This window comes from Euwallacea fornicatus, chromosome 12 (assembly GCF_040115645.1).
Source record: "Euwallacea fornicatus isolate EFF26 chromosome 12, ASM4011564v1, whole genome shotgun sequence".
Taxonomy (NCBI): domain Eukaryota; kingdom Metazoa; phylum Arthropoda; class Insecta; order Coleoptera; family Curculionidae; genus Euwallacea; species Euwallacea fornicatus.
Window position 1 is genome coordinate 111,404 of NC_089552.1, and position 14,736 is coordinate 126,139.

The following is a 14,736-nucleotide window of genomic DNA, read 5'->3' on the forward strand; positions in this document are numbered from 1 at the left end:
TCCATTCGCCGAAAAGAAAGTTCATAGCTACTCACAACCATTTTCCGATTTATTTTCAAAGGTCCTTTTTATTCACGGATATTACTCCCCGAGGGCATGATACGTACACAGTGTAGAAACGTAATTATTTTTAAGGCCAAGATTTCATTTCTTCATCTGCGAAACGAAAATATCGGTCGCCCTCCCTCGCAAGGAAAACTTAGGTTTCTTGTTTAGGGAAGAAGATTTAAATCGCTTATGAAAATTTAGTTGTTATTCCCTTAGTTGCCACGTGGAAAAACTGAAAAAAGTACATATGCGTTGTATATTTTTGTTAATGTTAAACAAACTTGTTTAGTCTTCGTAAGTGCCTATCAACATTCCACATGCCATCCGTCTGCGATATAATAAGATACTGAAGGAATTTTTGTACATATATATATATATATACTTTGGGAACTTCCAGATTTGGTTCTCATATTGATCCATTTTAGTCACTAATGATGTTACATATCAGTAAAATTAAACAGATAAAAAAAAGAACAATTAAATTCGCGTCAAAAATAATAACATAATTTGTCTTACGTATAAGATTTTTCGATAGTTTTTTACATTTTTTAAAGGATTGAAAGGAATTTTGCCGTTTTTATAGTAACATCTGAACTAGAGTTTATAAAAAAAACAACGAAAACTAGATAAAAATGACTTCCTTTATTTCTTACTTTGTATTTCACAAAAACAAATATATGTATGTATGTATATATGTATGTGCGATCGTATGAATTCGTTCAGGTTATGTGTTATAAACGATTTTCTACGGCTGCTTATCATTAGTATCTCACGCTTTAAGACAGGCATAAATGAAAAGAGATTCCAAATAAAAATAATGCTAAAAATTGCATTATCTGCTGTGATCTGTGGTACATATGAAGTCCAAATCTAATCAAGAAATGTCAATTTTTAAATTTTTAAAGCAAAAATATCTCATTTAAATGTGTACGAATTCTCTTTACAATTCTGGGAAGATTGCCATTATTTGTGTAGAGAAAAGTCGGTTCTCGAGCGTTTTCTTTTCTCTTCTCACATCACTTTCCAAGAAACACCTAGTTTAGCATGATCCGAATAGTGTATCCGGCTCTCAAACTTAAAGCAAGTGGATCGAAAAATTACTCTCAAACTAAACTCTCACTTAATTACTGTGTGTACCATCTTCAAGCCTTCCATATACCTACAAAATCGTATCTTAAAAGATCTTAATAACTCTATGCCGATGTTGGTACAGCTGTATATACATTTTTAACGTTCAATACCTACATGCTTATCTAATGTAAATACGCACACCACATATGTCGCATGCATACTACTTGGATTTTTTTTAGTCAAATTAGCTCTGAACTTATGTAAATGACGAAGCGGTGTAAGGACTTTAATACCCTTCCACCTGGTAGATTAGAAGAAGACAAGTTTCTCCTTATATCCTACATACCAATAAATTTCAAAATCATAACGTGATGGCTTTACATTTCATCCCCTCTTTCATTCATTAGTTAGTAATTTTACAAATAGAGCTTAGTCTTTGTCCCAGGACTACACGACAATTACAACATATATTTGACTTTTACTGTCAGCTTACACTTGAACAGCTCACTAATTAAATACCATTAATCACTTGGGTGGTAAAGCTTTGATGTAGTTTTTATCAATCTTTTCTTGAAAAAGTGTAAATTACTTTGAATTTGCTCTAATGTCCTTCAATTGGTATATTTTACACCGTTTGCCTGAGATGATTTTAGAGAAAAGAATAGAAAGAACAATGTTGTCATGTCACAACACCGAGCAAAGCGATCGATTTTTCATCCTCAAGCTTTAAATTTATCATTTGAATCCATTTTGCAAGGACTCCATTCAAAACGCCTATCCTGGAAAACGTATTTCCTGATTTATTTTTAATTGACAGACCGAGACGGGTTTTTCCTACGCCTTTCTTCGCTCTCATGTGCTCGCTATGTCGGCGTTGCCTGATTGTCGTAAAATTACTATTCAGATCCAGATTCGGCAAATAACTTTGTCTAAGAAAAAAAAATTCAATAGAAAAAAATATTTCAATAATATCCTTCTTTGACGAGAAATATACTTCTATACACCAAATTTAGAACCACTAAGATTCAAGTATATCCATGCTACGAAAGAAAATAAGACGAGATTTGTTATGGTTAAATGGAACAGAAAATGTGCGGTATAGGATTGGTTTGACACCACATACTTAGAACAGTAGATTAGCTCTAGACAATAGCTGATGCATAGAAAGTAGAATCTCCATTCTGATAACGGGGATAAATGGCAATAATTAAATTAAATTTGATACCTTTGCAGGTTTCATGCACAGCGCATAACTCGAGTTCAGAATTATTCTCGTGAGGAGGTACCTTAAACTAGCTCATCCAACTTGGTTCATCTAAGAAGTATTTATTTACATATGTAATATATCTGTATCTTACACTTTTGTGTATCGAGACAATAAACACTTTTCGCTCATTCTAGCTTCCTTTTTACATTTCCCCTTCTTATAAATTCAATACATGATTAATCTTTCAGTCGTAACTCGGCTAACGTGAGCTTTGCTACCTCTACTAAAAGACTCAATATGGAAACCATGAAATGAAATCAAAAAGTTTTTCTCTGTTTTCAAAATAAACGTTTGCTCAGAAAAAATTAACGTATCAATAGAAAACTAGGGGGAAAAATTTTTCATTGGCTCATCCTGTATGTGAGTAAAAGCACATACCTTGTAATATTATTGTAGGTATCATCTCAAAAAGTGAATAAAATATTTTATGTATACCCACTATAATTACCGTTTATCGACAAGCATGAAATTTACGTAGATACTTTTAAATTCCTGATGTATTGGTGAATACAATAGTTTGCTTTGTTACGTTATCAATTAAAGGTTTTTAAAAAATAAACAGGTATATGAAAATTAAAATTTGTCACGTAGTTTTTAAAATAATTAATTTAAATATATATTTTAATTTTTTATTATCAAATATTGCAATGCGCAACTGCGCTACTGAGGTGAAGTAAAATTTGATATGCTGGAGATGACGATAATAGATATTTAAAGACCTACTCTAAGCTATTTTCAAAATTTCCCAAGAAAAAATGATTAACTAAGTTGTTCTTACACAAACAATTAATAACTCTATGAGAGTGTTTAATTTAGTACCTTCTGCAACATTGGCGTCGTATCAAAACAAGAAACACTTTTGTCAGGCAATTTAGAGGATCCTCGGTATAAAAAACTACATAGTTCGTTATTTCCTTTTTGATAATTTCTGTTTAATACATAATTGCCATACCTATCTCTAGCAGCTTTCGAAAAATTTTATTATAGTGCGATTCATATACATAAAAAGCAGGAATTTTGGAGAATGTTTCGGGAAGGGTCACAAATTTGGTCAATGTCGATAATACAGATCTATCTCGTACAGTTCAAAATTAATCCTTTTACGATCCGACACTAAACTTACCTAAAGTGCCTTTTTGTATATATAGAACACACTGTGTTGTATTTAATTTCCGGCTGACAAATAATAATGTTTCTGGTGAATAAGGCTAAGATATGTATGCCTTTCAGGACTTCATTCCACATATTACCCCTCATTAGAGAAAACGGCAAATAATAATTAAAACTCAAACTATAATTATAACGTCCTTTCCACCCCAGTTCCCAAACGAGTTTCGTTTTCCTACAAACAGATCCAATTAACCCAAAATATAGCGTGATATCCAAACATCTGAATTTGGAATCGACTAGTTATCCCTGCACGCTATTTCATATTTCGAGTGAATAAAATTACAGAAACCGTTTAGTTCTTTTGTAATAACAGTGAAACTTGACCAGCAGCAATGCAAACAGCATTTTATCCTCATTTCCCATGAACATGCCGTGTCTTCAAATAATATTGTCATTAGTTTAGTGGTCACGAAGAGAAACGTTAGTTCTTTGGACCTCTTCCGATGAACGATAAATGCAAGTTGGTATTTGAGTAGGAGGGACACTTATGACTTCGAGTAAAAATAATAATTTGCAGATGTCAGATGGAGGATTCAAGCGAAAATTGTTCGTCTTTAACGCATGATAAGCAGTATAAGGTATTAATGTAGAATTTCGGTTCAAAAAAAGTAAGTTCCCTCCTGTAGGTACAAATTGTGGTAACACAGGTCAATGGCTGCGATGGGAGTGCTGAGATTCGAATCATGGGAGGAACTCCCAGTAGAAAAACCAGTTTGACGCCAAGTAAGTTTTTTGATCTTTTTTTTTAGTTTTGATCCAGTTTCAAACTTGCTCAGAACTTTGAAGAGACTACTGATAGATTCGAGGAACGTTTTGGATGTCGACAATTCAAAGAATAAGTTGCCAAATTGGGTAAAATGTACGACACATAATATTTGCCAGAAAAATTTTCAATTGGAGAACATTCGGTAACTGACTTTCGAAGAACTGGTTAACACCACGAATGAAGCTCCTTGCCGTAACTTATCAGCTATTGATTCGCTCGAAAAGCAATAATTGGAAAAACCTGCTGACATCGTTATCTCTCGATTATTTAAATACCAATGCCGAAAGGTATAGAACAAATAATAGATAATATTATTTCCCTATTCGGGAATATAATAAACTGATTTTGTTCCTGTTCAAATCAATATAGCGTGCGTATCATTGTTTACGAAAGACTTAAAGCAAATAGGCTTTTCAGTACGCAACTCGTGCAATTTTCTAATTTATCTCTAAACCGAACGTCCTGTAGGACTCTGTTTAGTTTGTGATTGTTCCTGGCATGTGCCAAGAATCGCATCGAGACGCTTCGGACGCCCTTCGACATGTGGGGTTGTCTTTCGCGCACCGCCTGTACGGTTTGCAAAGACAAAAGAGGAGATCGGGAAGGTAAACAAGTTTAAAGTTTCATAATTCTGTAGTTTGCAATGAAACTTTATTCTTTTCTTCATAATTTCAAAGTCAGCCGTAACGCTTTTAATGTCAGCTAAAAGCAAAAATCTGCACTTTTGATCGGATTAAGAACCGCGAAAGAAGCTTTAAAAGGGTCTTTAAATATCAAGCATCTTAGCTGTTCCTTTTTTGGCGTTTGTGTTTAGGTTCGCATTAGGGCTACAATATCTTATTTGTACGGTGTTGTATATTAACCATAAAATGCTAATATTTACAGGCGTGCACTAATCATTATATTAATAGGGAGATAAACTTTGATAATGGTGAGGAGTAATGTATCGCGTAGATTGGTTGTAGTTAATAAAAAATGGGATAATAAATATAATAAATATATAATAAGAAAAATTAAATTAAAATGGTTCTTGTTGGAAATTCGATGCAGCGAGATGAGGTTCGTTTTGTCATGGATCATTAAAAAAAACGTGCATATTTGGTTTTTCTAGTTCCAGTTCCACATTGTTATTAATCATTTTCCATGGTAACAATTCTCCTTCTATTATGTTTTAATTATCCATTGTCTAATATTTCTTATTCTTCTTCGTATCAAACTATCTATAAGGTTTTTCGTAAGCCGTGGTGATTTTTTAGAGATTACGTTATACGCTAGAATTTGTATGCACCTGCATTGTTGGGGCGACCAATGATAAACTGGACATTTTTAAAGAAGAAAAATACCAAAGTACTCCGATGCTACATCGTTTTAAACGATATTTAATTATCTTAAATTAAATTCATTTTTCTTTCGATAGCGCTCAAGTTGAACGATTCACACCAAAGTTTGTCTTCAGGTACCATGCAGTTGGACCCTACACTCCAAAACCATTCCCTCCATCCCCACAGCAACAGCAGTTTTATGAATATTCCTAGAACAATATCAGGTATTACGTGTCAACCCTGTCACTCATCTATTATTAATATTACCGCCTAAACTTTAGAAGAAGAAGTCTCCAGCTATCTTTCCACTCATCCAGAGTTTTTGGAAAGGTATCTTATAACCGAGGTGGATATTGAGAAATTGGAACGTTGGATCATCCGCAAATCTCAGCAGCTTAAGAAAAGACCAGAGTTTTCCGCAGCCAAAAGTAGAAAAACAAGCTTGTCGAGGTGGAGATTATAGTGAATTATCATTAAATATTTTTTATGGGGTAATAAAACATTTTTAGATGGAAATTCTGCGTTCACGCAGACAAGCGCCAAATGCTGCAAGAGCTTACCCAAAACCTCCAATTAAAGCCTACAAAAGACCAAGTTTTGTGGGAATTATCCAATTGTATATCGTCTGCTGTTAATGCCGATGGTTTTAGGTATTGAATAACGTGAACAATCTTCAAACTATCTATTTATTTATCCTTATCCATAGATTGTACACAATAGAAACGCCTTCGAAATGTGATGAATTAGAGTTGTATATCATACTAAATTCGCACTCTGAGAATGGTTTGCTTAGGGCACAAAGAATCAAAAGCGGCATTATGGTACCGACTTATGTGGCTAAAATGCAAGTACCGGTACGACTTTCTAAAGGCGAAGAAGATCCTAGATTTACAAAAGAAGTATTTAGTGAGGTAATGGTTACTTAAATTATTTCGCATATACATAAGTATGTATAGAGTCTTCGTAGGGCGAAATTGCTCATATCCAGTGCCAGCCAGTGATTCAGCCTAACGGAGAATTGGTGGGCGTTCTTGAATTGTGGCGAAGAAGCAATGGAGGGCAGTTTTATGAGGAGGATGAAGAAATTGCTTCAAGTTATCTCGTTTGGGGGGGCATTGCCCTTCACTACGCCCATCTTTATTTGTCGATGAACCAGCAGAGACAGTTAAATGATTTCTTACTGGCAGTGGTCAAGTAAATTTAAAAACACATTTCTGGATATTTCATTTTTAATTAAACTTGCAGGTCCATATTTCAAGATATGGTCAGCATGGACATGTTGGTAATGAAGATTATGAACTTCGCTCAGAGATTGGTGAATGCAGATAGGGCTTCATTGTTTTTGGTGGACAATAAAAATAAAGGTATTTTTTAGCTAAGCTTATGAGTAGCTAAATACTTCAATTCAAAGCATATGATTTTTTTGAATTTTAGAACTATACGCCACGATTTTTGATATTGGAATTGACGAGTGCCCAGTAAACCTTTATTCAGGAGACGGGGATGATTTGATGAAGGTGCACACATCGAAAGAAATTAGATTTCCTTTGGGGACTGGCATCGCAGGACAAGTTGCTGTGACTGGAGAGATTTTGAACATCAAAGATGCATATGCTGATGAAAGATTTAACAGGACGGTGGATCAATTAACAGGTAAAAGAGAGAACACCAAGAAATTGAAGTTTGTCCTAAAAAGGTTTAAGTGCTAATTTATATGCCTAAGAAGGAAGAACATCACGACAAAACTACAGTAGTGCAATAACTATTAAGGATTCCTGGAAATATGCCTTGTTGAGCTTTAAATTCAAATCTTAAACCTTCTTTGCAATTTACACTTACCAATGTTACAATTAATTTTAATCTAAATTACAGGTTATACTACTAAGACCATCCTCTGCATGCCTATTTACATAAGAGGCAACATCATAGGAGTAGTTCAAATGGTTAATAAACAGTCGGGATTTTTCACCAAAGAAGACGAAAACGCATTTGAAACTTTCGCCATCTACTGCGGATTGGCTTTGCATCATGCAAAATTGTACGATAAAATCAAGAAAAGTGAACAGAAGTACAAAGTCGCTCTAGATGTATGTTATTTCTTGTCAAGTTTTCCAAAAAATAATTTTTGGATATTCAGGTGTTGAGCTATCATAATACTTGTAAAGAAGACGAATTTAAAGCGGCTTTAGGAGAGGGTATTCCAGAACATCTACCTGGAGTGGATGACTATTACTTCAACCCTTTCCAAATTGAAGATCTGGAAAAGGCCAAATATTCGATATATATGTTTGTAGATCTTTTCGGAAGTGCCAGATTTGAAGTTAATAGTTTGATAAGGTATAAAAACGTAGTTTACGAAGTTAATTCCTAAAAATTCTGATTTTAGGTTTGTTTTAACCGTAAGAAAAAATTACCGAAGGGTACCGTACCATAATTGGACTCACGGTTTCTCGGTAGCCAATAGTATGTACTGTATTTTAAAGAGATCCGAAGGATGTTTTAAAACGAATGAAGTAAGTACCTCTTAAAATAGATCAGTCATCACATGTACTTTTACCAATAAACCCACGTTCTCAAATTTTAAATTAGAGGAGAATGAATTTCGAACAGTAGATGGCCTTTTTCCACAATTAATTTTCTTTAGGGTTTAGCTTTGCTAACGGGCGCCCTTTGCCATGATCTTGATCATCGTGGCAAAAACAACAAATTCATGTTAGACACTGAATCACCTCTTGCTGCAATTTATTCGACATCAACGATGGAACATCATCATTTTAATCAAACTGTAACCATATTGCAACAGGTAAATAATCAATATTTCCCCTGCGACAGAGTTGTTCTAATCTTAAGATAAACGAACCCCCTTTTAATCCTGATATATCTATATTCCAGACGTTCCGACTAATTAATGACCTCACAAATAGCATAAAATATCCGATTTTGTTCTTTTAAGGAGGGACACAACATTTTCAACAAGCTCCCACATAATGATTACAAGCAAGTACTGGGTCTGCTCAAGCATTGCATTCTGGCAACAGATTTGGCAATGTTTTTCCCCAATAAAGCCAGACTGATGAAAATTGTGGAAGAAGGTAGTTTTTCATGGAGCAATAATGAGCATAGAATGTTGTTACAAGCCATTACCATGACCGGTAGTGATTTAAGTGCCAGCGCGAAGCCCTGGGAAGTTCAAGTAGAAACTGTGAGAGTTATTTTTGAAGAATTTTACCAACAGGGAGACGCAGAAAAGTTAATCGTACGCTAATTTTTGTTGTGGAAGTTTAGAAACATTTGGTTTTAGGAAAAATGGTAGACAGCCCCTTCCAATGATGGATAGAGATCAACCTGACGAACAACCATCAAGTCAAGTAGGGTTTCTAAAAGGAATTTGCTTGCCTTGCTATAATCTCTTGAACCGATTCATCCCGGATTGTCAGCCTTTGCTAGATATGTGCCGGAATAATCTTGAACGCTGGCAAAAGATTGATGACGAAATCAAAGAGAAGAGTAGTCAAGAGACTTCCAGCCGGTTTTTTAAAATATGAGAATTTTTCGGAGACAGAGTTCAAATATGAAAGATACTTTTATTTTATTACTGTCTTTGAAAAACACCATTATTGGGTGCGTGGACCAGGTTAACAATGGCATGTGTTTATTTATCATTATTTACTTAGAGAACGAATCACCTACATTGTCATCTTCTCATTGCTAGTTTATTTGGTGGTTGCCATTGAAACGAATGTTAAATTAATCGTTACTATTATGTTTATGTGCCTTTTTGTGGTTCGAATTACATATATATATATATGCTTATTTTAGGTGTGTTCATGCTTAAATGGTAAAATCGAGATAAATTTAGTAGTGGAATAAATCGTAAATATACTGCAGTTGTGATATGCGTATTATCCTCACGTCTTAGATCGAATTCTTCAGTATTTAAATTTGACGTTTGCATCATAATAAGGTATTTCACAAACTTGGTGTACAATAAACATATCATGTATATCCTATTATATTAGAACGTACGAATATTTTTAGTGGATGAATAAATTAGGTGTAGTTGTCTATATTTATTCCTCTATTTCCCCTTTTCTAACGATGTTTAACAGTGTAGTATTTTAATCCGAACGCTTACTTAATAAAAAATATATGTGAACTCGGGTTTATTTTTATTATTTTTTTAATTTTTAATTTATTTTTTATTTTGTTTTATTGTTATTATTATTATTTAATTTATGTCAAGAACGTAGTTCCAGAATACAAACACGACGGCCGGTCGGGTTAGTATTTGGGGAACTTGTACGTGGCACTTACTAACGTCTCGATTTTGAATTCGAAAAGCAATTATTCTTATTTCACCGTCAGGATTATTGTGCGGACAATTTAAATGGAATTAAAAAATGTTTTTTTGAACGTATGTTCACGACAGAAATAAAAAAAAAGAAAAATAGAGAAACACCTAAAAAGTAAATTAAGTGAGTCACGTACCGGGTATAATCAGTCATAACTCGAAACAACTTCTAACAAAAGCCAAAAAATTATTATTTTTTTTAAGTTAAGAAATCCAGATAAAAAAACAGCTAAATTTCAAAATTAAACAAATGCATCATTGGCATGGGCATCAAAAAAAAAGAAACACTCTGAAGGAAAACGCACATTATATTGAATTGCGATTGAATTGTCTTCCAGATCGAATGACGGATTTAGAATATTTCCATTTTCTGGAATATAATTTGCCTGAACTTCTTGAAAATGTGCGTTTAAGTGTTAGACAGTCTATATAGTTTTTACATGACGGTGGTCCACCTCATTTCAGATGTGAAGTACGAGGCTTTTTAAACGATCAATTTTTTAACAGGCAGATAAGTCGCAACGGACCAATAAGGTGGCCCGCAAGATCACCAAACCTTAATCCATGTGATTTTTATTTGTGGGGTTACGTGAAAAATTTAGTGTTTACGAGTAAAATTAACACGATGGAAAAATTGCGTGAACGGATAGGAAACGGTGTGAGGTATATGTCGTGTTAAAAGGAAAATCCCTACTTATGTTACACCCTGTATACTGCTACTGTTTGAACTGCTTAAGGACACCTGCCTTTTATATCTCCTTGCTTCATCGTAATGAAACGATAATTCTTAACCTTATTTTGTTATCAAATATATTCTTAAGCTCGATTTCATTTTAGCCAGGACAGATAGCAATTTATCATAAAGGAGCAAGTCAGTGAAAATTCTATAGGAAATTATGCAGATGTATCATGAAATTAATTGATGTTGGAAGGAAAGCGTTTGATTAAACCGTTCAATTAAAACTAGCATCGTCCCCTTTACTCTGTATTTAATTAATTTCTCCTTACTGATGAATTCTAATAAAAGCTGAAATGTTAAACTATAACTATCTACAACTGAAAAAATTAAAAACAATAATCGATACTATATTGCTTTTTGCTGCTCAAAGTGTATTCTATAAAGTAAATACTAACGGAGGAATATTCTTTAAAGCTATGTTTATGTAACTGTCTCCATCATCAAGATCATCAATCAAAATCTCGATTTTCTTAAGTACATCTGCCTTTTTTATTTCTTTGCTTTCGATTAATTTATTTAATATGGACCTGAGCTGGTAGCTGGAAGTAAACTCTGAAAAATTTGATAGGCTGGTTACCACGTCGATTGTGTACCCCTGAAACATAAATATTACTAAATTCCAATTGAAAACTATGTATAATCTGTTTCTTAAAACCATGATGGGTTACTTACGGAAAATCGATTTAACATCAACCTCTTCGCCTCTTTGTTAAGCAAATCATATAAGGACAACAACGTGACATACGCCTTAGTGGGGGGCACCTGCTTCTGCCTTAAAACTTGATAACTGCGGGAAGAATCCGGATCTTCAAAATCTTTGGACAGCTCTAGCACTCTGTCCTCGACATCGTTAACATTAAAATCTGAATCGACTCTAAAATCTCAATTTAAAGTGAAACGATCTCTGAAATATTAGAGATGAACTCACTTGTTTGCTAACTTCAAGAAGTCTGCAAAGCTCTTTCCTAAGTATTTACAAGCCCGATTAAAAACATCTTCAATATTTTGCAGCTGCTTTCCTTGCTCTGGAGTTTCTTTGGGAATAAAAACGTCGTATCTCTCAAAATAGTTTAAGCCACTGGGATGTTGTTGAGCTTCTACATATCTGCTATCTAAGTTATCTACAAAGCCATTTTTGTCCCAATATTTACACGTTTTGGAAGTTTTAAAACCTTTAGAAAAGTATTCCATAGGCCCTGGGGGCGCTGCGGGAGCAAACACTGCGGGGTTATGAGAGGGGGTTGGCCTCACTGTTGTCGTCGTGCTGCCAGTGCCTTGAATCATAACGATTAGCGAAACGTGGATAATTGAATCAAAAATTTAAGTAATGACTTTACTTTGAGCTGGTTTTATCACATACTTCATGAGCTCGGTATCATGAGCGATAACCTGCATGGCTGCAGGGATATACGAACCGGACAATTTGGAGGCTTTTTCAAAACTCGGAGGGCCTCTGAGGATATTGCTTTCCCCCAAACGCAGCTAAAATTCTTCTAAATTAGCACCCTGAACACCAGATTTGGAAAAAAAATTTACCTGAACTAAGCAGCTGATACAAAACAGCCGTAAAACAGAATTCATGATGGTTGGAGAGACAATCACATATATCACAGAGCTTATGCTACACCAATTTACATATCTAGCTCGGCAGTAAAGCTGTACCAGTATTGTTCACCAAAGTCTAAATTTACATTTGCTGGGAGAACCAGAACCAGATTCTCCGCGGTGGTACCATTAAAAAAACGTCGACGTCTTCGCGGAGTATCAACGCTTTTGACGCGCAGATTCGAAAAGTGGTTCTTAATATCTCCACGAGGTTCCAAGCCCGTTCGTATTATTTGTTTTATTGTCGGATATAACGAATTTTTTATTAGACCTGAATTTAATTCATTTTTAACTGTGTTATAATTATTGTTTTCTTGGGGCGAATCAGATGGCAATGACACGAATGCAGCACTTCGGTAGAATCACGCAGCTTGAAGAAATCAATTTTGTATTTCAATAAAGAAAAACCGATGAAGGAAGAACTAATCGTGACATTAACTTTAGATCTTCGGCGTGGTCGGCATAATGCTACTTACGCAGTAATCTGTGTCAAGTACCGGTATTAGATACACTCAGTGAAGAGCAAATATTTAGGCAATTAGTTATTTGTACATTTTTTCAACATTCCAATTCAGCATTTCTTGAACGAGAATAAATTGGCTTAGATTAAATTTTTCTCTATACTTTAGATAATTAAAGGACTACACTATAACGAAGATTTACGATTCGTCCGTATATTTCTAGATCACTACATTCATAATTTGCTCACAAAAATCACAGTTCTCAATAAATAAATAAAATACACAATCATGCAATAAATCTAAAGACCCTCAGAGGTGCTTACAGTCACCGGACTTTGACCGCCAGCAGCAATCTGGGCTACTGCCCCATAGGTAAGCCCAACAATTGACCCTAAAAGTTCAACGAAAAAAATTCCTAGGGATCCTAATCGACTTGGTTCTTGTTCCTTTAATTTTTCATTTTTTTTGTTAGTGACAAGTTTGTCCTTATTAATTTGGTCAATTTCCAAATTAACTTCTATTGGGGTTTCAGCTTCTGCTTTCGGAGATTTCTTTGGAGTTGTGGGAATTTGCTGAATATGCTCTAGAATTGTTATATTGACACTACTAGTTGGCACTGGTTTAGTGTCATTTTTAATGTTTGTACTGTTCGTGTCTTTCATGGACTCATCATTTTTTTCAGATCTATTATGATAGGCATTTTTGATTTGTGCGATTAATCGTAACTTCGTTAGAATTTTGCCAATCTAAAAGTAGGAAAAAGTCCAACTCTAAGAATAGAAAATAAGAAAACATTACCTTTTTATGAAATAAATTCGGAGATGCCTCATTGGCGTTTTCACCATTTAGCTCTTCATCATTCTCTTCAGGAAACGGGTCTATACCATCTTTCTCTTCTTGCAACTGAGTAACCTTAGCACTTTGCCTCCTGAAATCGGTTATGTAGGACGCTGCTGTGATCGGAGCTGACGCCGAAGCTGAGGCTGAACTAGCCAAATCGAAGAGAGCACGTGGAGCGTTATAGACCCATGGGGCGGCCACCGTAGAAGAGACCTTAAATTAACAAAAAATCCAATGTTAGTAAACTTCAACGAGTTACAAATTATCTACTTACGTGAAGTACGAAGGTGAATGTAATAATCCCCTTAACGGCAAGCATGTTTTAAGTTGAAAACTGTTGAAACTGACGTTCGACACCACGAAGAACTTGAGATTTATGGTTTGGTATACGAAACCGAATTAAAAACTCGCACACAATAAACAATAATATATTCTTAGCCATGGTTTAAATACACTCCCTACTTGGGGTTAGTTGCGCAATGTGCATGTGTAACATCAAGCTTTGAATAAAACGATGATAGCTCAACTGCAACCTATTTTTTTCCTATTTGTTTGTCATTAGAAAAATGTCTTGTATCGATTTTGCTTATTAATATAACTTTTCGTCAACAAGTCCCTATTGTATCTCGATGCTACTTCCTCGTAAGAATTTACCTTCCAAATTGAAAAAAAAATTAGATTCTGTAATTAATTCGCTTAACATAAATTCTGCTTCAAGAACATCTAGCAATCTGAAATTATTAATCAAATATAATTACAATGACCATAGAATTCGTCTTAAAATTGCTCAATACTCATTTGGTATTCAATTGGGTTAGTCCTACTTTTATTATTACCGACTTAAATAATTCGTTTATTAAGCAAATTACCCGGTGCTACTTAAATTATATCCATGATTGATGGTTGCAAATAATTATGGTAATTTTTAAAATAATTTGAAAATTGGCATCTCAGTCAATGTGCTGCTGCTGTATTTTTCTATTGGTTGTAATTGTGATGTTAATATGCCTGTATGCAAGTGATAATCTGAAGCAAAGGTTAATCGTATGGATTAACATGCAGGTACCATCTTCGACCTTCGTGGTTGCCAATGGCC

The 14,736-nt window shown here is 34.5% G+C and overlaps 3 protein-coding genes across 14 annotated transcripts in view; 1 reads left to right on the forward strand and 2 right to left on the reverse strand.

Moving 5' to 3' along the window:
* LOC136342432 (probable 3',5'-cyclic phosphodiesterase pde-5) overlaps positions 1-9,711 on the forward strand; it is a 14,356-nt gene extending 4,645 nt beyond the window's left edge. Inside the window, exons 1-16 of one of the 12 annotated variants that reach the window (XM_066288228.1) lie at positions 3,955-4,016; positions 4,074-4,134; positions 4,183-4,279; positions 5,740-5,868; positions 5,926-6,094; positions 6,154-6,294; positions 6,351-6,555; positions 6,612-6,838; positions 6,890-7,008; positions 7,079-7,297; positions 7,517-7,731; positions 7,782-7,981; positions 8,031-8,157; positions 8,289-8,447; positions 8,598-8,893; positions 8,946-9,711. In XM_066288228.1, coding sequence (XP_066144325.1) covers positions 4,000-4,016; positions 4,074-4,134; positions 4,183-4,279; positions 5,740-5,868; positions 5,926-6,094; positions 6,154-6,294; positions 6,351-6,555; positions 6,612-6,838; positions 6,890-7,008; positions 7,079-7,297; positions 7,517-7,731; positions 7,782-7,981; positions 8,031-8,157; positions 8,289-8,447; positions 8,598-8,893; positions 8,946-9,189 — 2,625 coding nt within the window. In that variant the 5' untranslated portion in view covers positions 3,955-3,999 and the 3' untranslated portion in view covers positions 9,190-9,711. Of the gene's footprint in view, positions 1-3,954; positions 4,135-4,182; positions 4,280-4,596; positions 4,928-5,739; positions 5,869-5,925; positions 6,095-6,153; positions 6,295-6,350; positions 6,556-6,611; positions 6,839-6,889; positions 7,009-7,078; positions 7,298-7,516; positions 7,732-7,781; positions 7,982-8,030; positions 8,158-8,288; positions 8,448-8,536; positions 8,894-8,945 lie in introns of those variants that run through there. The other 11 variants (XM_066288233.1, XM_066288231.1, XM_066288239.1 and 8 more) reach the window with 11 other exon arrangements.
* Positions 9,712-10,968: 1,257 nt separating this feature from the next.
* ImpE3 (Ecdysone-inducible gene E3) lies at positions 10,969-12,849 on the reverse strand. The gene is made up of 6 exons (XM_066288115.1): positions 12,271-12,849; positions 12,072-12,216; positions 11,907-12,008; positions 11,663-11,855; positions 11,407-11,608; positions 10,969-11,329 (listed from the first exon to the last, which is right to left on the reverse strand). Exons 1-6 carry the CDS (start codon positions 12,313-12,315, stop codon positions 11,111-11,113), a joined length of 906 nt encoding a protein of 301 aa, XP_066144212.1. The 5' UTR covers positions 12,316-12,849; the 3' UTR covers positions 10,969-11,110.
* Positions 12,850-12,988: 139 nt separating this feature from the next.
* LOC136342378 (uncharacterized) lies at positions 12,989-14,066 on the reverse strand. The gene is made up of 3 exons (XM_066288116.1): positions 13,915-14,066; positions 13,599-13,853; positions 12,989-13,546 (listed from the first exon to the last, which is right to left on the reverse strand). Exons 1-3 carry the CDS (start codon positions 13,957-13,959, stop codon positions 13,100-13,102), a joined length of 747 nt encoding a protein of 248 aa, XP_066144213.1. The 5' UTR covers positions 13,960-14,066; the 3' UTR covers positions 12,989-13,099.
* Positions 14,067-14,736: the final 670 nt, after the last annotated feature.

Coding starts and splice junctions, on each gene's coding strand:
- LOC136342378 (XM_066288116.1), bottom strand. CDS start 13,959: ATGCTTGCCGTTAAGGGGATTATTACATTCACCTTCGTACTTCAC. Junction 13,854..13,914: donor CATTCACCTTCGTACTTCAC/GTAAGTAGATAA, acceptor TGTTAATTTAAG/GTCTCTTCTACGGTGGCCGC. Junction 13,547..13,598: donor CGAATTTATTTCATAAAAAG/GTAATGTTTTCT, acceptor TCCTACTTTTAG/ATTGGCAAAATTCTAACGAA.
- ImpE3 (XM_066288115.1), bottom strand. CDS start 12,315: ATGAATTCTGTTTTACGGCTGTTTTGTATCAGCTGCTTAGTTCAG. Junction 12,009..12,071: donor TGTGATAAAACCAGCTCAAA/GTAAAGTCATTA, acceptor TTATGATTCAAG/GCACTGGCAGCACGACGACA. Junction 11,609..11,662: donor TTCTTGAAGTTAGCAAACAA/GTGAGTTCATCT, acceptor TTGAGATTTTAG/AGTCGATTCAGATTTTAATG.